Genomic DNA, 24,971 nt, shown 5'->3' on the forward strand with positions numbered 1-24,971 from the left:
GTCCGACGCTGCCGCTCTGAAAGTCCAAAGTAAAAATAAAAAAAAACTCTGTACTTAGAAAAAATAAAGCTATGGGGCTGCTAATCAGCTCCCTACTGCACTAAACGGTGACCCGACTCCGGCCGGGCACAACTTAAACTGAGGTGCCTCTGGCTGGGGGTGGGGTTATAGGGAGAGTGGACCCAAGTGCATCCTGGGAGCTAAAAGCTTTAACTGCGTGGTGCCCGGATTTGGTTCCCAACCTATACCCCAAGGTCAACCCTGTGGACCCCCTATGGACCCTGAAGTAGAAATCTCCTGCTTACCTTCCTCTTGTGGAATGGCCCGCTGTCCCCATACACTAGTATCAAAGATATCTCCTGCTTACCTTCCTCTGGCGGAATGGCCCGCTGTCCCCATACACTAGTATTACAGATATCTCCTACTTACCTTCCTCTTGTGGAATGGCCCGCTGTCCCCATACACTAGTATCAAAGATATCTCCTGCTTACCTTCCTCTTGCGGAATGGCCCGCTGTCCTCATACACTAGTATCAAAGATATCTCCTGTTTACCTTCCTCTGGCGAATGGCCCGCTGTCCCCATACACTAGTATCACAGATATCACCTACTTACGTTCCTCTTGTGGAATGGCCCGCTGCCCCATATACTAGTATGGGGACAGAATTCATCAAGCTCCGAAAATACTATATTTTCGGATCTTGACTGCAGGAGCTTGTGTACCGCTTGTGTATCGCAACCCGCTTCTTCCCTATGGGAAGGAGGTCCAAGTTGCGATGAGGGATCCTTTTGGATCCCTCCGCCCCTGTCCGGCTCCTTCCGCCAGACGTCGGGGCTCTAGTGTGCATGCGTGAACTGTAGGTCGCGCATGTGCAGTCCCGTCACTGCTGCGAAAGGAGCAGTGAAAAGATTCAGCCTGCGACTGTGATCCTGTACTCAGTTGCGAAGGCTCCGATGGCTCTGTTCCGAAGGCCTTCTGTTTAACCATAGGGTTACTCAGAGGTTTGATGGTCGACCGATGCGTGACCAATGGTTGCCTCTTTATATGCAAGCAGCGGATCTGAGAAGCCGCAAGTGGGCGTCTCAATACAAGACCCGGCGGCTGTGACATTTGCATATTGTCTCTCCGCAGCTGCATACAAACACAGCAGTGGTGCCATTTGCGTCCATCTCTGAATCAGGCCCCAAGTTAATGTTATTTCATGTTTGTGAGTTCTGTTCGGAAACTCTGATCCTGTATAATCGTCCTTATGTTGGGTACAGGTCCGGCTAATGTGTTAGCAATTGTGGCCTATAGGCTACAGCAGGGATAGGCAAGCTGTGGCACTCCAGCTACACATCCCCTGCATGCATTAGTTTTGCTGTTAGGGCATGCTGGGATGAGTAGTCCAACAGCAGCTTGAGTGTCACAGATTGCTTACCCCTGGGTTACAGGATCGCCAAGAGGAATCTTTGGATCCTTCCCCGTGCAGCCCAGTGGCCATGCATGTGCATTAGGCATGACTGGTCTGTACCTGGAAGTAAAGTGGCAGGGTAAGAAGTTTTTACTCTTCACCGGGATGCGCTCTTACCGGAACCGGTGCCTCGGCGAAAGGCATTTTATTTTTGTCATACTAAAAAAAATTCTTATTGCTGCAGTGATAAGGATTCATATTTAACAGAGGAAATGTCATGATATTTGTAAATCTGCCTCTTATACCTGTACAGTTGCTGCTGTAGTTTGAAAGAAAGTGGGGTGGAGTCTATTTAGACTATTACAGTAGGTTATGAGGATTATTATAAATATTATGTTATATCTTCATATCTTTCATACACAATAATAGAAAAAATTAAAAAATGACCATAAAATATTAAAATACTAATATTAAATAATCTGGCTTTCTACATTTTATGCTTTTAGATCCTGTCACAGTGTCAAATCTCCTCCTTGCATATAAGTAGGTACTGCAGGTTATATAAATAGACATGACACAGAAACAATAGAAGTAGGCCATTAAGGCGTTTGTGTTTTATTATACATGGTGGATCATCAAGTAGGGCTCGAAATTAGCTGCTTGTATGTCAGGCAGGGTGCTATGCAAAAATATACAGTATATATATATTTTACTGTCCCCTGACATGTGCTAACCTCAAAAGTACGATAAATAATAATAACTGTCTACAGATTTTAGGCGGGATGTACTAAAGGGGAAAATGCGGTAAAACCATGTTCCCGATATGTACAAAGCTTCGTCCCGGTGGGTAACGCCAACTTCAGGTGGCGTTACCCAATAGAAGCCTATGGGCTTATTATCGGGATGCTCCCCCTTCACCCCCCGCGTCCGGCATCCTTGCACAGAAAGACGCCAGGAGGATTTCTGGGTGTTAAACCCGGAAGTACCTCTAACCTGGGGCATCGCAAAAGACAGCTCTATCGGGAGAGCTGTCCTTTGCAATGTAAATCGCATTTCTAGGTACATACCACGGATGTGATGCTTAGTACATCCCGCCCTTTTGCATTATTGGGTGAAAGGGGTCCGGTTTGGAGTAAGTGGTCTATTTATAAATTATTATTTGTCGGATATCACCCAAAATCACCCGTATCCAGGAGGGTACCCACTAGTAATAAGTATCCCCCGAATGTATGTACAGGGGATTGTAGCAGATATCAGCTTTTTTAAAGAATTTACAAAGCTCCAGAATGCGATGTATTCCAGAGCTTGGCCCCGGAGGCTAACGCCATTTGAAAATAGCGTTAGATATTGTAGCCTATAGGCTAAAAGTAGCAAGAGAGAGATCAGTAGGATCCCTCCCTGCACTCCTCACCCACCCTATGCGTAGTCAGCAGAACGCACATTAGCTTTATTGCACATATATACTAAAGCGAAAGTATAGGGATAGCTAATGCAACCTCTTCATGCCTTTCACACCTCAAGGATGGGCACCTTTCAGAGTCCCTGTCCCTGCATGTGTATTTTTAATGCATTGAGGTGAGTCTTAATTTCTTATTGCCATGAATATTGTTGATAAGAAATTATAAGTGACACTGGTCACTGCTTAGACTCGATGCACCACCAGAAGAGGCATGGCCAAGTGACCGGCTCTAACTTCACTGCTCCAGTCTCTGCCGACTCGAGCACTAAGAAGTGCTGGCTTTCTCACACATTGTAGAGATGGTCATCGGTGGTCTAACCGTCAATGGTCACCATCGATGGATACCATTGGTGATTACCATTGATTACACAAAAGCATCTACAATGAACCATCAATGGTTTGCACCCATCGATTGCTATTGCTGCTGGGGGGCATGGTGGGCCGAGGGCCACTCAGCATTCAGGCTGGGCTTAGCGGAACGCTGGGGGAGCTAATCTCCATTCATCCAAAAAAAGAAAAGATCAGTAAGGAGAGATGGCTATAGGTAGGCAACGTGGCTATCATGTGGAGAGTGGACGAGGGGTAGAAGCCCCATAGCAGAATAGCCCCATATAGAGAGAAGGAGGGCTGTGGGGCTATGTGCAACCTGTGTGTATTGAGAAGCAACACTAATGACAGAAGTGAAGTTGCATTGAGGCTCCATGTTACCAGTAAACATTGTTGCCGAAAATATACAGTATGTGCATGGTGGCACCATCTTAAATCGAACCATATCCATATTAACCTGAAGAGAGAAGGAGTTGTATATATATTTATCATCCTAAGTACTGTGCTAGAGTGGAGAAGTTGCATTCATACAAATACTATGGGCGCGAAGGGCAGAAAACAGCCTCACGCCGGGACTTTTGTTGGATTTCTTCTCTCATCCCCGAAGGGATGAGAGAAGAAATCATTAGTCGGACTTGGCAGCGCGGTGTATTGAATAGCTCCGGGAGCTCACTCCCGGCGCTATTTACATCGCGTTGAATAGAATCGTGCCATATATTTGAGAATAGAGATGGCCTGGTGCCCAGCTTACTGTACTGCATCACCAGGCACCATCACCTGTGTCCATCCGCACCTGCAACAGACATTGATGTAAAACCAGCATGTGAGAGGACTTATTGCTCTATTCTATGAGTTAGCCAGGGCAGAGGAAAGCATAAGAGAGGAGGGACATTACCTACCTATGCATTTCATACCACATACACAGGTACCGTAGGTCCTCCTGCAATCACTCTGCTTAATGCTGATAGTGTAATGATGTGCAAATCCCCAGAGTCAATAGTTATAGAGCTGGAACTATTATGTGAGCCGGCTAGTGACGTGATTACAGGAACCAGTGGTGAGGCCTAAATAAAGATCTGCTACTTGTCCAACTACATGTTGCGCGGGATACATATAAAGGGGCTCTGCATTGCTTTAGAAGGGAATTATTGTGTGAGAGATGATAATAATAATAATTAAAGTAACGGGGCACAAAGTTGATGGGAGATTGCCTTTCAAAATGTTCACTATAGAAGTGGAATTATCCTTTAGGACAGGGTTTCCCAAGCTCGGTCCTCAAGTTAGTTATGGCCATTGAGGGTTCTGCCATCGATTCTCTGAGTTTTCACCATCAGCAATTAACCATTGATGGTGTCCCATCGATGATTAGGCTATGCACATGCACAGATGGTCCCCCGCACATGTGCATAACAGGGTCGGCAGTCACCATCGGGAATTCGGCCACCGATATTTATCATCGGTGGCCTCCCATCAATGGTGGAAACATTCAGCATCGCCTTCAGACCATCGCTTGTTGCTAACCATCGATGGTCAATGGCCTCCCCCACCCCACGGCACCCTAATAGTCCAGGTTTTAAGGATATCCATGCTTGTGCACAGATAGTATATCCAAACTGACTGAGGTACTAATTGAGTCACCTGTGCTTAAACATGAATATCCTTAAATCCTGGACTGTTAAGGTTTCGCCAAGGGCCTGATTCAGAGTTGTATACTATTACAATGTTTACGATGTTCAGTAAAGTCGCATTGCGCATGCGTCCAGATACATTACCATAGTTGCTCGCAGTGACTTCTTACTTGCAGTATGATTGACAGGCAGGTAAATGGGAGTGGCAGCAATAAACGCAGGTGTGTGTCACGACCGGTCTCGGGGGGGCATGTCACACCCTGCGACTGCAATCCAGTATGCAAGGAATATGGCCCCGGCGTTACAGTTCCCACTGCCATTCTGCGGGACCATAGACTTACTCAGGACTGCAAAAATCTAAATGATCTATGACCGATGCTGCGTCTTTGTAGGCAGTTCCTGCGACATTCTACGCTGATGCTTGGATTTGAAAATCCGAATGAAAACTCGCTTTTTGTACGAGATCTCGCACATGCACATTGGGGTCGCCCAGGAAGCAAGTCGCGTCGCATTAACACTACTCTGATACACTATGGGACTTGCAGGGATTGCCAGAGGGGGGAGATTTCGTTCTCCCCACTCCAGCAGCGGAGTGGGGAGAACGAAATAAGTGGAAAGCAGTAAGAGCTTTAGCAGTAAGTGCTTTAGTGGTACGATAAGTGCCACAATAATACATCTCCCCTAAAATCCAGCCAATTGTAGAAAAGCATTATGGCCACCAGATTCTGAATGCTGTGTTGCCTGATAATCTGTATGTAATACATAGTTATCTCCACCTACCTGCTACTCTCAATTTAGGTGGAAAAAATATTTATCTGACGTACCCCTTTATCCATTGATTCTTAGGTGACTAGAATACAAAACTAGAAAAGTGATAACATGCATTTCATCACTATTAAACAAGGACATTGATATTTTCCAGGGAGTAATATATAGCAAATCCTTATTTGTCATGATTTTCAAGATCATTTTCAGCACTCATTGAATTACAAATCTCAATACTATCCTACAGCTAGGAATATGGGAGATGTAGTCCATAAGGATTAAGGGGTCTATTTACTAAGCAGTGTTAGGAGACAGAATGAAAAGTGATAAGAAAGTGATAAGGTGCCAGCCAACCAGCTCCCAACTGTCATCTCATAGGCTGTGTTTGAAAAATGACAGTTGGGAGCTGATTGGCTGGCACCTTATCACTTTCTTATCACTTTTCACTCTGTCTCCTAACACTGCTTAGTAAATAGATCCTTAAGTAACAGAAACAGATCTTACCCTTTAGGTCTGGTGTCCTCAATAGCTCGGTCCAGCGGGATCAGGTCACTAAGATAGACATTAAAGTTTCCTTCATTCCATCTTCTCTTCGCTTCTTGCTCCTTTTCTTTAGGGACCACCATAGCCCTTCCAAGCTGCCCAGGAGCGCTCAGGTCTCTAGGGCTCATAGTGTCATCAACAGATAGAACTTTGTGCATCCTGGTGCCAGGTGATGCACCCCATTTACCCTGCTTTATCCCCTGCTTGTTCCCTTCATTTCTTTTAACAAGACGGCCAGAGTCTGCATTCACCAGTTTGCTTGTAATGTTCTCTTTTATGCTGCTGACATTTTTGTTTCCCATAATCTCCGAGGTTCCTAAGAACTCTTCTTTGAAACTGAGCAGTGGGTTAGAGATTTTAACTTTGGCAATGATATTGGTAATGGGCAATGAAGGGTCTATAGAAACATTCAGTTTTTTAACTGTCACATTCAAAAAATCATGTACCTTGATCTCACTGACAGATGCATTACTATTAGCTGCTTCCAGTTTATTTGCATTGGCAGGCAATGTGTTAAATTTGTCATTAGTCAAATTCAACTTATTGACTAAAACAACGTTTTCCTGAGGTAGTTCGTTAAGTTGCTGTTTTTCTAAATATTTTACATTTTCTCTTGGCCCCTTTAGATTTGAAGTGACATTGAGTGGATCCTTAAACTGCTCCGCCTCTTTGAATGCCCCTGTATCCTTGGGCTCCGCCTCATCTTTAGGGGCCCCAGTACGATTCAGATCCAATGCTTCTTTATATACCCCTGTATCTTTGGGCTCCAATGCATTTTTAGAGTCCCCTACTTCCTTGGATTCCCCTACAACTTTAAAGTCACCTGCTTTCTTGGTCTCTAGTACATCTTTAGAGGCCCCTGTGTCCTGAGGCTCTACCCCTGCACCTTCAGGCTGCACCCCTGCATCCTTATTCTTAAAGTCCCCTGCACCTACAGGTTCTTCCAGATTATGCACCTTCCCAACCCCAACCCCAACAATAAAAGTTTTTGTATTCAGTCCAATAACCAGCCTGCCATCTGCAGCATCAGCTATATTCTGGGGATGTTTAGACAAATATGATTTTTCCCCTAACAGGTTTGTGGCATTTAAAAAGTCCAATTTATCCTTTTTGTCCTGTGCCCCGAAGTTGGGAGAGAGGGATCTGGCACCTGGTATGCCCAATGGTGAAAGTGTCTTAATAAAATTAAATGGTTTCATAGTTCTTTTTCTCTGTCTAACCTTCATTTTGAAGTCACTGTTAGGTGCATTCCCTGGGGGTGCTAATTCATCTGCTGGGGGGTGAAATATGCCTTTTAGTTTAGTAGTATCGTGATTTCCCAAGGGGTACCTTGCCTCTCCCCACTTACTGTCCACATTGCCCCTTCCAGGGGACTTCCAGGCTCCAAAGCCCACTCTCTCCCTCCGGACCAGCTCCTCTTTCTGGTGCTTGCTATTAATGTCACTGAAAGAGAACCTGAGCGCTGCCATGTCAAAGATCAGCCAGATGACAGAGGCGATGAATATAAATGCCAGAGCCCGGCCACTGCCACGAAAGTACTTCCTTACCCTGTACATCCTCAGTGCAAATCCTGGGACTTGTCTGACAACCACGCCAGCACATGGGGAACAGTCCTGTTGCTGCCTGGCTCACTCCTGCCTGCGTGGCATTTCTGGGGTCCCTCCTGCCCTCCTCTCCTCCTGGCACTTCAGCATCCAGCTGGGATGAACTTCAGTGCCCCACAGAGGCACCATCATATCCCCTTCTGATCACATCCCATGTCCTGCTGATAGGAGACACTTCAGTCGGCAGATGTAGTAAAGCAGACGTGTATATTCCCCTCCCAGTCTCCTTATAGCTTGTATGGAAACTTGAGAAGCCGCCACATATGAGGAAATTGTGTTGGTGTGTGAGCCAGCAGCAATGAGAGAGCAGCCCTCACCTTGTGCTGGCTGTGTAACTCCTTCCTTGCTGGAAAAGACGTGGAGGATATGCTAAGTTGTTGCTACATTAAAATCAGACCTGAGATCCAATACACCGATCTCCACTGTAGAGGAAACTTTTATTTCTGTACATACACTGCAAATTACAGTATCTGATGGAGTGAACAGAATTTATTTATTTACACTTCAATACTTTTCCTAACAAAATATTATGGACAATGTTAGAGAAACAGTTGTAGTGTGGATGGAGGACTTTAATTATTATGTTACATTATTGACAATTTCACCTGGTCTGCACCTATTATTGGTTCTATTCTCACAGTTTGGTTCCTGTGGTGAATAAATAAGCAAATTGCATAATATACAGTGTGTGAACCATTCGCGTGGTTTATGGTGAAATAATGTATAGGAAAGCAGACTGACAAGCATTGGGGTGTGTGTGTGTGTGTGGGGGGGGGGGGGAATAGCACATGCTAAAATGTAAATATTTCATGTGAGTGATATAATAAAAAATACTATGGTATTATTATTATTATTATTATCCTTTATTTATATGGCGCCACAAGGGTTCCGCAGCGCCTTACATAGTACATAAACATAGTGCACAAACAAAGTACATAGACATAGTACATAGACAGGATGGCAAAAGTCACGGGTTAGGTGCTTTTGAGTATAGAGCAGATAATATAAGTAAAGAAAGGATAAGCACAAGAGGAAAGAGGGCCCTGCTCGTGAGAGCTTACATTCTAGAGGGGATGGGCAAACAGACAGGGGTGACACGGATGGGGTAGAAAGTGAGCATGGGACAGAGGGTTAGGATGACAGATGGGTGGATTCCTATTTTACAGTATGTGTGGAAGTCATTTGAATTAAGATTTATGCCACTGACATTCTACTTTAACTCCTTGTGTATAGTTGGAGCTCCCATGTGTCCCTGGTTTTCCAGCAAAGTCCCCTCTTTGCTACCTACAATGTTGAACCTGTCAATCCAATTAGCTGCGAATCATTTGCGGGTGCGAGTCAGCGCGACAACAGCTGCGCTTTACGGCAGCCTGAATTCGCTGATAAATGCTCACAGCCCCATATGCCAGTTACACACCTGCCGGTTTCGGTTTTTGCCGATGTTGATTGACAGCTCGCCCTGTTTGGAAGGCGGGCCGGGGGGGGTGGCAGCCCAAACGGAGGCATTCCCATGGGAACGCCTACCGTTTGGGGGAGGCCCCACTGACATCACTAGTGATGTCAGTGGTGAGCTTCCGGCTCTGACAGAGCCAGAAGCTTTCCGGGGCTTCCGACAAGTGAGACCCTACTCTAGGGTCTCGTCGTAAGCCCCTACCCTAGGGTCTCGTCGTAAGCCCCTCTGACCATCGCGACCATCACCCTAGCGGTCGTTAGAGCTGTGGGTGTAAACCCACAGCCTAACGACCGAAACAGAGGCGGGTGGTCAGGATGCAAGCGGCCGCCCAGTTTCTGAGCGACCGCTTGCATCCTCCGACCACCTCTGAATGAGGCCCTCAGTGCCTTTCACAAGCAGTGGCTTTGAGATGCTTTTAATGTTTTTTTTTATTATTATTTAGATACTGGGCATGTGCAGGAGCAGCAGCTGCTGCAGAAGCTGGCGGTGTGTGTAAGGAAACATTGTACATTGTTTCCTATACACCACTGGCGTGCAGGAACGGCACGGACACGGCACGGCAGTCGTCCTGCTCAGTGGATACTCCCGGCTGTTACACGCCAACCGTGTCATGCCCGGGACCCACCTGCTTCCCTGCTTAACTATATTTCACACCCGACAAAAAAACGGGCTGCGTTTTGCCGCCCAGTCAAATCCGGCAAGTGTGAAACTGGTCATAGGAGCGAATTCAGAGAGGGGGCTGTGAGGAGTGCGAGATGCGTTTTACCGACTATTTGGATTGACCCAGAAGTTTGTGGGTTTTTTCCACTCTTTTTTTCGCTTATGTACAAAGGATAGGGGCCGGGCCGCGCTGGCCTGCAGCCCCAACCACAGTACAAAGGTAGGAGCCGCCACTGACTAGCACTATTATTGCAGTACACTCATTACATCTTGTCTTGTTTTTTGTAGAAAACATTTTTTTTTTAAATGTAACCAGAATGATTAAAAATGGGCATTTCCTTGAAATGCAATGAAGTGAACTAAAAGGATATGTATATTTATATACTAGATAGAACCAGCACTTTCCAGTCATCAAATGATATAGTTTATCTGGTCTTATTTTGACTTTTTAGTTTGTGCAGAATATTTTCAAGGACTCTTCGTGTCCTTGGAGAAAGTCTGAAAAGTCTGATACGTCAGAATAAAACCGGATAAACTATATCATTTGATGCCTGGAGAGTGCTGGTTCTTTCTACTATTTTGTTTCAGGGGACTGGTTCCTTTTTCACCCCGGGCACCCCATTTGAAATTAGAAGTGGTAAGCAGCAATATCTATCTGTCTGCCTGCCTATCTATCTGTTTATCTATCTATCTCACAAACAAACAAATACTTTGGGCCAAATGTAATAGGGTGATAGTTTACAAAATGTGAGAGTTTAACAGTAAAACTCTCACACACAAAGCGGTATCCCATTAGCCCCGAACATTGTTCGGGTGTTAATTGATCCCCGCGATAGGCGAAAAATGGGGATTTTTAGCCGATTTTCACCAATGTTTTTTCACCCTATCCTATTATTTCGGTCGAAATAATAGGATAGTTGTCCTGAAAAACACATAGGAGCTGCGATAAGCTCGCAAACCTATGTGTTTTCGCCCTTTTTTGGTGAAAAAACGGCACTTACCGTGGATTATGTTTCGGGACACATCAGGTCCCCCCAAAAAAACCTTATTAAGTGCTGGTGTCGGGCCAAATTCGGGGCTAATTTGATAGCCCAGGGCGAGGTATTTAGCTGCGGTAATTTACTGCGGCTAATTGGATACCACCCTAATACATTGATCGAGTTGTATTTTCAAAACAGGAAACACCTGGATGAGAGTTTAAATCTTGAGAGTTTTTTGAGTCTGAAAAACATGCACGTTTGTATGTTCTGTGACTTTATTATATTGGCTGAGTATAAAAATGTGACAATTTTCTCTCACATTTTCTAAACTCTCACCCTATTACTATTGGCCCTTTGTGTTTCTTTCTTCGGCATTAATCCACCTTTCCAAAGCAGAAATAAGCAGCATTTCACAACAAAATCTGCACTTGAAAATGATTATGCTTTGTCCTTTTTATATACAACATACAGCATATTACGCAATCTCAATTTAAATTCTTAATTTGTGTAGGAATAATATGTTAGCCCAACAAGGCATACCAGTTACTAAAGACAAGGGGGCATATTCAATTAGCCCCCGCGGCTAATTGCAGTGCCAGACCTATTCAATAAGCGGGAGTCCTTTCGAGCGAGTCCCCGCAGTCAGAATTTACCTCATAGCTCATGGAGGTGTGAGGTAAAATCTGCATAAAAAACACCAAATCGGGCTCGCACGCCGGGAAAAAAAACATTGTTTATGCAGCATCAGTGTGTTTCCACGCGTGAATCCCGATTTTTCGGTGTGGGAAGAAGGCTATTTTTATTGAATAGCTTTTCCCCACGGCGCGGGGAATTTGGCCAGCAATTAGTCGCGGCTAATTGAATACCTGCTAAGGAGAGAACCTTTTATTTTTAAAATAAATAAATAAAAGAGATGGACATTAGATTCCAACCATCTGGAGAATCTTTTTTTGGACACTATTTTAGTCACCAGACAATAACTACTAAGGGGCCACATAGTTTGGAAGGGGTGACTTATCTCTTTCAACTGTGGGTGCCTCCACATTTACAGAGACATTTATGGTGGTCATCATACCATATGTAGTGGCCTCCTGCCCATATACAACAAATTAATGTTTTCCGTAGGGCAGGGAAATATTGTCTGGTAATTACAGCTGATCACCAGAAGACAATAGCTACAAGGGGCCCCATCATTTGAAAAATAGGCACCCCCACATGTGCAGGTGTCATTATGGGGATGATCGTACAAATAGTGCTCTTCCACCCATATATGGAAAGTGTGTGTTTTCCATAGTGCAGGGTAACATTTTCAGGTCATCACCAGGTAATAGTTACTAGTTGGCAACATCATTTGAAAGAGTGAACACCCCATTTTCATATGTGGGTTCCCCTGAATTTATGGAAGCCAGGTTGTGGGAGATCTTCCCTATCTCTGGACTATTTCTATGCAGTGCAAGAGTTCATGTTTGGTAATCATACTGGTTATCTCTCTTTCAAATGAGGGATCCCCCATCTTTGTAGAGGCAAAGGTTGAAGAGATATGGGGACTTAAAGGACTTGATTCAGAGTTGAGATCTAAGCAAAATAAAGGAGCAACTTTTCACCTTGGCAAAACCATGTTGTACTACAAGTGGGATAGATTTAAAAGTTCTAGAACACCCTCATTATTAGTTTTTTATTGAAATTTAAGCAGTCCGCGTTCCAGTGGGTAACCTGAAATTGATGAAGATAACATGTAAACTAATAAGAGGTTAAAAAAAAATAGGTTAGGCAACAAAAACTGAAAAATAATGTACATTTCAGAAATATAAAAAAAACAAGTATTAAGAACCTTACCGCTATTCTGCTGCAAATAAAAGAGGCTTGCCTGGGCCATGGAGCACCACCAGTTGAATACCAAAGACTGGAAGAAGGTCTTATGGACCGATGAATCAAAATTCTAAGTCTCTGGTTCATCACTCCATCGGGTAGTCGAAAGAATAGTTCATCAGTGTGTGTGGTTTATTCACTACCCCATGTTTTGCTATTAAAAGCTGTGCTCTTTTTTTTATTCAGGCTTAAACACACTCGGAAGCAGAGGCTTGCTTAGAAAATAAAATCCGGTGACACCAACATAGAGAAGAAGGCAACATGATCTGGGGCCTTTTGCTGGATCACTATAGCATTTGCAGCAACATGCAATACCCTCTGACCTGCGCCTAGTTGGTCACCCTACAGCAAGATAATGAGCAAAACATACCTCCAGGCAGAGCCATAAAAGGGCTCTGAGCGACATGTGACGGCCCGTCTCCTTTGCGTATGACGTCATGATGTTACCTGGAACTGCAGCAGGGCCCAGAGTGTCTTGAAGATGGAGCACAGTGAAACTGGCTGCAGGGTGCCATTACAGGCACCATTCTAGCCAGAAGCAAGGGCCGTGGGCAGCGATGGTGCCATCCACCGAGCCCTGCACTCTGTGTGGCCACACCAATCGGTATGCGCAAAAAGATTGGATCCCTCTCAGGGTGCATCCCAAAAAGAAACCCATAGACTTCTATTGGGTAACGCCATCTAAAGATGGCATTATCCACTGGGATGAAGCACAGGAATGCTTAGTACATCAGAGAAATGCATAAAAACCCCTGAAAACTGCATTTTTGGGGGTTTTACCTCTTTTTTGCCCTTAGTACATCCCGCCTGTACAGAGGTAAGTGAACAAGGTTATCCCAAATAATCTGAACAAAACATGTAGATGAGCATACCCCATTCACAGTATATACTGCAGTAACTGGCTCATCAAGGTTTTGTTATTAACTGGCCCATCCTGGATTCTAATTTCCTTGATTCCTCTAATTAGCTCCCTACTTACACTGATGGAGCTCCAGCCTGGTTAGCTGGCTGATGTAAAAGTCCGGACTGCCAATCTCTAGCCTTGTGTGTCAATTCCTATTTCCCTGTAGATTGTAAACTTGAGAGCAGGACCTTAATACCGCTGTGTGTGTCTGTTATTACCCAGTTTTGTTCTTTTAATGTTTCCAGTTGTAAAGTGCAATGGAATATGTTGTGCTATATAAGAAGCGTAACATTAATAAATACATAAATAATCTCCAAGGTCTCACGCTATAACAAGATACACCAGCTGAATCCATATGAAAGGGACACCCACACTCCTGTACCCAGGGATGGACTAGGGCTGCTAAGCAGCCCTGGCAGGGTGCGTCCACAAAAGGGGGATGGCCTCTAATCATGGGACATGCCACAAATCAAGGGGGTGTGGCTGCACGACACACCCCCATCTTTCAGTATCCCCGGCCGGGCAGAGTGCCGGGAGGCAGAGCTGCTAGGCCAGGGTTTGACGCCGGACTAACACATCTGGCCATCAGCCCTTTTGGCATTTGTCAGAAGTCCCAGATAGGCAGTCAGGCCCTGTCTGTACCAATGCGTTTTGAATTGATACCTCAGTATCTTTTCCAGGTGTAGCTGTAATTAGGGAGATGGTTTTTTAATGTTATGGTTGATCTGTGTCTATCAGAATCGGTATGTAATGCCGGCTGTCAGGATGCCTCCTGTCAACATACCGACAGCAGCATCCTGGTGGATGGTATCCCGACAGGGTTGGGTAAATATACCCTTCTCCCCTTAACCCTCCCTTCTTGTAGCCTAACCCTCCCCACCCCGCACCCTAACCCTCCCAGTTAGTGCCTAAACCTAAGTCTCCCCCTCTGTGCCTAAACCTAACCCTCCCCCCCTTAGTGCCTAAACCTAACCCTCCCCCCCTTAGTGCCTAACCCTAATCCTCTCCCCTAGGCGTGCCTAACCCTAACCTCTGCCCCCCCCCAATCTATTCCTAACCCCGCTACACTGCCTAAACCTAACATTCCCCCCCCCGCAACGCTAAGTGTGCCCCGGACTTACCTAGTTCGGGCTGCTGTCCTTCTGGATTCCGGCATCGGGATTAAGATAGGCATCGGTATTTTCATGCCTATCTTAGGTCCCGTGTCGGACTTTCAGTGTCGGGATTCAGACCGGTCTGATAACTACGTCCCGTGTCTATAATCTAACAATCCTGCTTTCGGTTTAAGGGCATAGGCGAAATTACATTAAAAATTATTTTTTAGTTTGTTTATTTCTCCTGCTTTTCCATGGGAGTAAAGGGAGTGGCCACGTAGGTTGTGAGTGTCTTGTAGTGTGGCCAATATTGCACCATTTTTTATTCTGGATTTTTGATAGATATAAAACTGTATAATTTGATGTGCAAATATCCACACATATTGGAGAATAGGCTACAGCCCCAATCTGCTGGCAGGACCACTGAGAGGGGGGGGGGGGGGGGTCAGCGGGTACTAATTACTTTGACCCAGGCTTGTTTGAGGGGCCTGGGTCTGACGCCACTGCCAAGCTCCCTTACCTGTCAGCAGCAGCCTCTCTCCCCAGCCCAGCACTCTCTGCTGTGTGCTGAGCTGCAGTGGGATCATGGAGGCTACTGCTGCTGAGCGGTAGTCTCCTCTGCCTGTACGGGGCAATCACACTGATGGCCTCCCTGGATTTGGCCCTGGCTGAGGGTCTCACAGCGCATAACTGCTTTGCAGCGCTGTACATATTTTTTTTCCATGGGGGTGTGGCCATACCTGCTGTGATTAGGCGATGCCCACTCAAAAGACCCTGGGCTCGGCCAAGCTTTTTAAGGCCCTGTCTGCTAGAAGCATTTCCAGATATGACCAAACTATAACAGTTTGTTCACTTTTGCCATCTGACATTTAAGGCTGTTTGTGAATACAGGTGGAAGAAACTTACAATGAGTTTTTGTGCTCAGGATTTGACATTGTAAATGTATCATGATATCAATGTGTAGCAAGATTTTGTCGCTATAAACCTGCATACAGCAAAATTGCTGTGTAATCAGTGACATGGCTGGGCTAACACCAACGCTGATGCAGCTGGGACTCCAGGCCAATCTCTGAAATCATAAATGCACTTGAATAATGAATTTACTTTGTGGAAGTCTGTGAGCATATCCACAGAAACAGCTGCAACTGATAAGAAAAAGCATTCTCTTTAGTATGTTCATGATGAAATCTATTAAAATAAAATATCTTATTAATATGTACCTATTTCTTTTACACCCTGTAGCAGTCGTGCTATGGAGTGCAGAACCATGTTATAAGATGGTAACCTACCAGTTTACTAGGAAGCAGTGACATCACTGAGGAAGCACACTTATTCCTCAGTGATGTCAACAGGTCCCCTTGTGAATTGATAAGTTATAATTGTGAACAGGAATGCCTATGTAGGTGTTGGTTCTGAGTTGCATGCAAATCGGCCACAATTACACTCTTAAGGTGTCTACACAATTGGCGATGTGCTCACGATCCGACATCGTGTCTGATTTCCCCTTGAACTCTCCCCAGCAGCTCCCCAGCAGTCGTGGCACGATTTGGTGTTAAAAAAACTGTCCTATGTGACAAACGATCTATCGTCCCTCCTAACTATTCCAGTTCATCATGACTGAGATGGTCAGATCTGCCCTACAGCACGGCAGATCTGAAGATGCGATGTACGACCTGCGGGGACGCGCATCGGCATCGTGATCGTAAATGGACACTCACGATTTGGGCATATTTTACACGATTTGTCATCACGATGCATCGGAATCGTGCAAATCGTTTAAAATATTGCTAAATGTGTAGGCACCTTACAGGGCAGATTCAATTAGCCATGGGGTTTCCCCGCGACTAATTGCCGTCCAAACTCCCTGCGGCGTGGGGAAAAGCTATTCAATTAAATAGCCTTTTCCCCACGCCGTAAAACCGGGACTCACGCGCGTAAACACATTGAATCCGCGTAAACTGCAGAATCAATGTGTTTTTTTCTCTGCGCGCGAGGCAGGATAACGTGGATTTTGCCTTGCACCACCAGGTGCTGCGAGGTAAAGTCTGACTGCGGAGATTCGGGCGTTGGAACTTGGGGACCCCCGTGTGCGGAATCCTGGGCAATTGAAATAGACCGGCGCGGCAATTAGCCACGAGGACAACCCCACGGCTAATTGAATCTGCCCCAAACTGTATGCGTGTTGAGTGTCAGACTGGGGCAGGAAGGATACATTGGGGGAAGGCAGTGGTAGGGGCTCATGCTGCAGCTTAAGGTGTGTGGTAGCCACCAGAAGAGGTGTGACCAGCCACTATAGAATGGTCAACTATTAGAGAGGACACAGTCAGTCTGCTGAGAAAATAACTCTTACATGGCATGAAAAAACTGAAAATATATCTCTGCACTAAAATATATAGAGTTGAGAACAGTATGGATAGAATCATGCAGTGTATAAATGATAATAATCACATTTAATACAAATAATACAATAATGACCGGTCATAAAACATATATATATATATACACAGCACAATTTCATGTAAAAAAACTTTGAGAATCGGACTGTATATTGTGTGAATACAAACACACTTAAAGAGGTGGATCTAAATTGCACAGTCATATATAGGAACCCAGGGCCTGATTCAGACCCGGTCGCAAGCTCTGAGCGCTTGCAACTGGGTCGATGGTGGCCCAGAGCACATGCGCACGACGGAGCCGGCTCCGTCATGCGCATGCACGATACCCGGATAGCGACGGGCACTCCTTCGCTCCGGGTCTCGTACCGAAGGGAGCGTGCTGTCGATGTTGAGTGACAGCACGCCCCTTTGGTGGGCGGGCCGGGGGAGTGGCTGCCCAAAACGGAGGCGTTCTGTTAGAGCCGAAATCTCTCTGGGGTTTGCAGCAACGAGACCCTACCACAAGGGTCTCGTCGCAAGCCTGATGGTCGCGATGGTCTTGACCTTCACGACCATCTTCCTGGCCACCCGCTATAGCTGTGGGTTGTCACCCACAGCTATGCAAGCGGCCAGGAGGCCGTTCTAAAAAAAAATAGCCCGGCCCTGATTCAGAGCGAGCGCTCTGTCAGAGCGTACGGCTCTGAATCAGGGCCCCAGTCTGTTAGGAATTGGGACAATATACACATTCACACCTGCAAGTAGCAATGTGTAACCAAGTGTATCTGAGCGCTCAGTGGAAAAAAATGTCCGTGGAGCTTCATACCATCAGGTGGATACAATAGATGATGTCCACAGAGAGTTTAGGGGAGCCCTCACCGATGGAGATGGATTAGCAGAGGAGGGGAGGCATACTTCTGGGAGAGACCTGATGTACCGGGTATAAGCAGCTGATGAAAGGAGCTCCAGCCACGTCTCGATACCGGCCTCTACCCTCAGAGCTGCAACAAGTCTTCCGTCTCTCCTCGTCAATTGGATTAAAGGCAGCTAGGTGTATAGTGTATCCCAGGGGGTCCACAAGAAATCCACTGACGTGTTTCGCTCCACAGAATAGGGGCTTTATCAAAGAGTGGCTTGTAGCTCCACAAAGATCCTTTTTATATCCAGCAGGTAATTACTCATTGGTGTCCAAATAGGTTCAATTAGTTACACCTGTTTAAATCATTAGCATGGCAGCTAAGCCAAAACTAGATCCACCTGTTATCCACCTCTTTAAATAGTAAATCTGAATTATAAATAAATAACAGTCCATTGTGATACTTGCATAACACAATTAATAAACGATATAAATAAGAAATATTAATACATAAAAATAATGATAATGTGCATGATTCACAAGAAAATGTGATCTTAATAATTTAGACAATCTATCTCACAGGAGTTATTCTTATTCCTAATATTTCACTAAAATATGTACAAAACTTCATTTAATTGGAAAAATATTCTGTGTGAATATACATATAAAATAAAGATGTTATTTATTCATAGAAATAATAAACTAATTGAGCCCATGTATTCAATGGGTCTAGAACCCATGACCTTCAGTATCCCAGCCTATAGTCTTACTATTACACTATCTCTCAGCAGATAAACCTTTCCATCAAAAAAAGGAAACATGTTGTACATAGTCTAGATATTAAGACATATAGTTGCTCTCATTCTTTTACCACACAACTTGAAGAATAGACAGGGAAATAGCTCCTAAAATGATCTGTTGAAAAATGAGGGGAATATTTTCTTAATCCTAGAGACAAAGGTTTCCTCCGCACACACTTGTTTAATGGATTAAATGAATCCACTTTACATCATTCGACTAACTATCTAGAACTAAATGATGATCGCCCACCTAGAAATCGAACTGTGAGACCCTATTATTAAGGATGTGTGTAAGTCAGTGTTGGCTAACCTTAACACTCCAGCTGTTGTGGAACTATATATCCCAGCATGCCCTGCCACAGTTTTAGCATGCCCTAATAGCAAAACTGTAGCAGTGCATGCTGGGTTATGTAGTTCCATAACAGCTGGAGTGTCAAGGTTAGCCAACACTGGTGTAAGTGGTGCTTATCATGGAATGAATCTTTGAAAGGACTAAAATTCATAGCTCCTTTCATCATATATCACCACTAGATCTATCCCCCATAGTTCTGTCAATAAGCAAACACTAAAAGAATAGATATATGTAACAAACTAACCAGGATTCTAATAATATAATGGTGATAAAACTAGATGACAGCTACAAATAATTACTTGTAATAAAATATGGAAAGGTAAATGATATATATAAAAGTTTTTTACAAGAATTTGTTCTATATATATGTTTTATGACCGGTCATTATTGTATTATTTGTATGAATTTTTATTAAATATGATTATTATTATCGTTTACACAGTGCTTGATTCTCAACTCGATATATTTTAGCGCAGAGATATATTTTCAGTATTTTTTGTTACACCTTTTTAGGTGTTTATTGTGCACCCACAGGCACATTTTTCTTTGCCACTGTAGATTTATTATTTGGATCAGTTTATATTTACTTCGGCTTTTTATAGCGCTGGGTTATATTTTTTCCTTTTTAACTCTTACATGGCATGGCATGGCCTGGCCTCCTTTCTAAATATTTATAGTGCATGCACCATGATGTACCAGACTGATAAAAGCAATTCACTGTAGTGAACACACCATAGTCCTGGGAATGCAGTATAATATAACATATGCATAATGACAAAGCACATGATGGTGATACCGTCTATATATACCGCATTAATGCACTGTACATAATAGGGGACCCCTGTACTCCCCAGCCAAACTCAATAAGAACTGCATTAGGTCTAGTAAAAGCAAGTATGTATCATTGTACTCACTAAGGCTGCATAGACGTAGGCTGTGTTAGATGAAAAGTGTGAGATTATAAGTGTAATTACAATATGATAACTAAGTCGGAGTTAGGCCGGAGTTAAACTGGAGGAAAACAAACTGAAAACCAGAACACTTTCTGAACGTCAACAAGCAACTTATTTATGTCAATGACCAAAATCAACATCTTCTGCTTCAGGATTATCCAGGAAACTCCATACTACACTCACTGCTTGGACATAACACTTCGGACTGGATCGGCTTGGTACATTGTAATTTTGCCCTCATACTACATAAACTCTTGTATGTATTGCCTTTTCCCATTGTGTCACATCTATCCACTTTAATCATTTATTTAATAACTAATTCCTGCACCCATTACTCACACCTCTCTTTATATATCACTTTCCGAGCTGCACTCATACATTATAATAATAATAATAATAATAATTTTATTTATATAGTGCTTTTCTCCTAAAGGACTCAAAGCGCTTTACATTTACAATTACAGTACATTTACATTAGCAGCACTGTTCTTTTATCTCTATTTTTGAACATTTAACAACTTTAATCCACACTGTCTCTACATCACACAGCCTCCACTCCAGTTTTCATCTCACTTATTACCTCGTCCATAGCATGAACACTCTTACTTCAAACACCCCCCTTAATCAGTGCCCACATAATCCTCTACTTTATCCATCCCTATCCTCCCCCTCTTGTCTCCTATGCTTCTTGTTCCCCCTTTTTTCTCTCATCAGTCTGCTTTCCAACCCTCTGCTTCTTTTCCCCCGCCATTACTGTTCCTCCATTCTCAACTACCTCCCTCCCTCCATGGCCTTGCTATCCCACCACTATGCCCACCTGGTTCTGCCTCCAGGGCTACCAAAAGATATTCTGGGCCCGGGTACTTCAACATCCTGTGGGACCACAGCATGTTGGGCATGGCTGCACCCATTTGTGGGTGGGCCTAGCATGTGAGACGCACCCACTCACTGGAGCATGGCATAGCACCCAGCAGCTGGGATTAAAGTAGTCACTACTTTATTAGGATGGCAGGACAGTCCCATAATATATCCATTTTTTATCAGGATGTATGTAGATGCTAAAATGTAACACACAATAATTAAAGTGCTACAACTTTATTTTGTACATCTCTCATGTGAATAACACATAAACAAAATCTATTTTCTGTCATAGGGATAGATGTATGAAGGACTTAATCTTGACATAACATCAGGTTATCTTAAACACACACATACCGCAGCACATATCCTAACCCACTGCTCCATGCTCCTTCCTCACTATCTACCCCATCTGTGTCGCCCCTGTCTGTCTCCCCTTCCCCTTTACAATGTAAGCTCTAACGAGCAGGGCCCTCATCCCTCACGTGCTTCTCCTCCCCCTAGTTATAGTATAATTTACTCCTAACTCCCCACAATAACACCTAACGCCTGGTTGCTCATGTCCTGCTGCTTGTTATGCAGCTATGTTTATAAACCATGTCCTTGTCCTACATTGTTTTGTATTACTATTAACTGTTTTCTTGTGTGCTCATTTATGTACTGTGTAAGGCGCTGCGGAACCTTTGTGGCGCCATATAAATAAAGGATAATAATAATAATAATAATTGTAGAAAAGATTATTATTACCACTAGCATGACTTAATTGTAGGTTACATTTTTATTTTTCCACTACATTCATAGCAATATGCTGTTAGTTTTGCACCATAAATCATTGGACCTGCTAAATAATGAATTACCAAAGCACATGATGTAACATAGTTCTGGGGGGGAGTGGGGGCACACATTTATATTATAGATGGTAGTAGAGAGTGAGGCCTGCAGACAAGGCATTATAGGGCACACAATGATCATTGCTATTTGATCTTCCTTATCTTTACTCGATACCCGACAGGTCCCACATTATCAAATGAAGAATAATTTAGGGAGCGGCTGTTCAAATCAGTCATTAGCTTTACTATTCATATTGTAGGTGAGTTGAACTGAAATTTGCTGTGTCCATTCTACATGGATGTGCTGAGCCGTAACTAGACTTATTGGTGCCATGTCCTAGAAAGAGCATTGGTATCCACCCACCCTATATTTTGAATAGGGACATAAGATGCGTGCTTGAAAAAGGGGTGTGGCCTCATGGGGAAGGGCCATGACTACTCTGATTCGTCCTGTACGATGATAAAGGGGTACCGATATCATTGTATCACTGTTATCTGGGTGTGAATCCAATGGCTGCAGTGATGATACACAATAATTATGCAGTATAACTCACCAGTTCTAGAGGTAGAAGAGTGCTACAGCTCTAAATCAACCCCATAGACTGTATGCTCCACTGGAACAGGGAGTGGACTGATGTGAATTGGTGAAATATTCTCTGTAAATCCCTGCGTTATATTTGTGCGCTATATAAATAACAGTTAATAAATAATTAAATAACTTACGTCTAACATTGGTGACAGGTGGACTGCATTGGACAAACTGGTTCTCAAAATCATCACCAGATTGATTCACTCTCCAATCCTCAAGGACCTTTAACAGTTCTTTTTGCATATACTGTAATTAAAAACACAGAAGTCAAGTGGAGGTGTGTACTACGCTTCATTTGCTCCTGGCTAAGGAGTGTTACACACATTCCTAATAGCTGACTTGTTTACTCTAGATAAAAAACTTTACTGCAGTGTAAAGGCCAATATTTTTAATTAACTTTGTTCTGAACAGACTTATGTGGCCCTTCCTGCAACTTATCTGAAGGCATGTTTCCCTATAGCTCAGTCACTGCCTGTTGCACTGTAGCTGTAATAGATTTCAGGCAGGTGTCTTAGTTATGCCATATGTGATATCATTTATCAACAGCATGAGATTACATAGTTGAACAAGACTCCCAAAGTATGTGTAAACAAACAGTAGGAATTCTGCACATCGACTTCTCATGAGTAAAATATGTTATGAAAACATGAATTGGAAACATGATGTTCTCAGTTTGCTCTTATGTTCTTATATGTACTGTATCATGTTTTGCCTCTGCAAATATATATACAGTATATAGAGGGAGATTTGATAAAGCTTGGAGAGAGATAAAATTGGAGATAAATAGTACCAACCAATCAGCTCCTAACTGTCATTTTTCAAACACAGCCTGTAAAGTGACAGTTAGGAGCTGATTGGTTGGTGCTATTTATCTCCAATTTTATCTCTCTCCAAGCTTTATTAAATCTCCCCCCATTGGCATATCTATATGTTTGGTTCAGGGTGTGCGGTACACACGGGCCCCTGGGGCAGGTGGAGCTGCACTCTCGGCACCCAGAATACACCCGCTGTGTGCAGAACAGCAGCCACCTCTACATACCTGCTCCTGACATCCATTTTTCCGGTGATATATTTAGAAAATTGGTGCCGGAGCAGGAGATTGCAAAGACTCAAGACAATTCTGCACTTGCAGAGTCTTATACCACTTTCGCACATAAGCCAAAAATCAGGGTTTGCACATGAATGCGCATCGACCCATGTGTGTGAAAGGTCCAACCTGGGTTGATAGTCGTGGGTCCGCGACCCTGGTCGCTATCATGGCTTTTCCCAGGATTTGCAACCCTGGTCAGCGACTCGACTCATGTCTGAAAGGTGCAACCTGGGCCTTGATGACCTGGGTCACGTGTAAAAGAAATTGATTGGAGGGGGACAGTAGCTCTTGAGGATGACTAGATCTCCAAGTGCTCACTGAATGCTGGAAGACCTGGGTCACTGTAAGACTCGGGAATCATCACCCTTGTGAAAGGAGTAGCCCGGCTTCAATCTGTGCTCAGTGTCCCAGTATAATTTTCATATTGGTTGTAGTAATAAGCAGTTATATAGTACATGGAGATAATACAAAACATGGGTATATATGAAGACGATGTATATATGAATATGATGTAAAATGTAACAGATACAAAGAGCAACATGCAGGGGCGTAGCGAGGGTGGCTCCAGTGGAGCATGTGCTCCAGGCGCCTGCTCAGGCCAGGGCGCTGGAGATCAGCCATCCGATGAAGGGCAAAGCACCTGCTGAGCTGAGTGTGAAACACATAAAGAGATCAGTGCTTCCAGACAGGGGGCATGGTGTGGGTGGAGCGGCGCTTGTAGCTCCGCCCACACAACGCCCCCAGTATGGACGTACTGATCTTTTTATGTGTTTCAGGCTCAGCTCATCACCAGATGATCTGCTCCCCCCCAGTCGATGGCTGATCTCCAGCACCCTGCAACAGGAAGGAGGGGGGATTAGATCTGAGTAAGGGGGAATATTTGTGTGTGTGAAGGGAGGGGAGCCTTGTTAAGTGTAGGAGCTGTATGTGTATGAGTGTGCGGGGGTTGGTGTGTGTGAGGAGGGGAGATCTTTGTCAGGAGGAGAACTGTGTGTGTAGGGTGGCGCCACGGGCAATAACAAAGAGGGAGGAGGATGCAGTCCCCTCCCATCATCACCCCTAGCTTCTCCTCTTTTCCACTTCTGAGATGTGTCCCACCTACCACCCTGGTCCTGACGCCTGGTGGCCCATTTTGCGTGGAGGAGAGAACATGGAGGCTGTGTCCCTGCTGCTGAGGGGAGGCCTGAGCCGGGTGCTGCCTCTGAGAGCCTGGGACGTGGCACCTGTGACTGGCAGAAGCCTGAGCGATGAGTCTGGTGAGGTCACGCCTGACTGCTCTGACACCAAATGCCAATAAGGGGCGCTACTATGGCATGTGTATAAGGGGCACCACTGTGGCATAATGTGTAAAAGGGACACTACTGTGGCATAACTTAAATTAGGGGCACTATTGTTAGACATAATGTGAATAAGTGGCACTACTGTGGCATAATGTGATCTATGGACATTACTGTAGCATAACATGAACTGTGGGGAATACTGTGTAGCATAATGTGAAAAAATAGCCAAAACTGTGGCATAACACATATTATGGGCACTAATGTGTGGCATAATGTGATTTGTTGCCATTATTTTGTAACTGTGGCCTGTAT

The 24,971-nt window shown here is 44.3% G+C and overlaps 1 protein-coding gene across 2 annotated transcripts in view; it reads right to left on the minus strand.

Annotated features, from left to right (window-relative positions):
* GALNT5 (polypeptide N-acetylgalactosaminyltransferase 5) overlaps positions 1-22,494 on the minus strand; it is an 84,753-nt gene extending 62,259 nt beyond the window's left edge. The window contains exons 1-2 of one of the 2 annotated variants that reach the window (XM_088461986.1): positions 22,424-22,494; positions 6,077-7,880 (exon numbers count right to left, since the gene is read on the minus strand). In XM_088461986.1, the coding sequence (XP_088318112.1) occupies positions 6,077-7,671 (1,595 nt within the window). In that variant the 5' untranslated portion in view covers positions 7,672-7,880; positions 22,424-22,494. Of the gene's footprint in view, positions 1-6,076; positions 7,936-22,423 lie in introns of those variants that run through there. The other variant, XM_088461985.1, reaches the window with a different exon arrangement.
* Positions 22,495-24,971: the final 2,477 nt, after the last annotated feature.

This window comes from Taudactylus pleione, unplaced genomic scaffold, assembly GCF_031769625.1.
Source record: "Taudactylus pleione unplaced genomic scaffold, aTauple2 ptg001137l, whole genome shotgun sequence".
In the NCBI taxonomy this organism is placed as follows: Eukaryota; Metazoa; Chordata; class Amphibia; order Anura; family Myobatrachidae; genus Taudactylus; species Taudactylus pleione.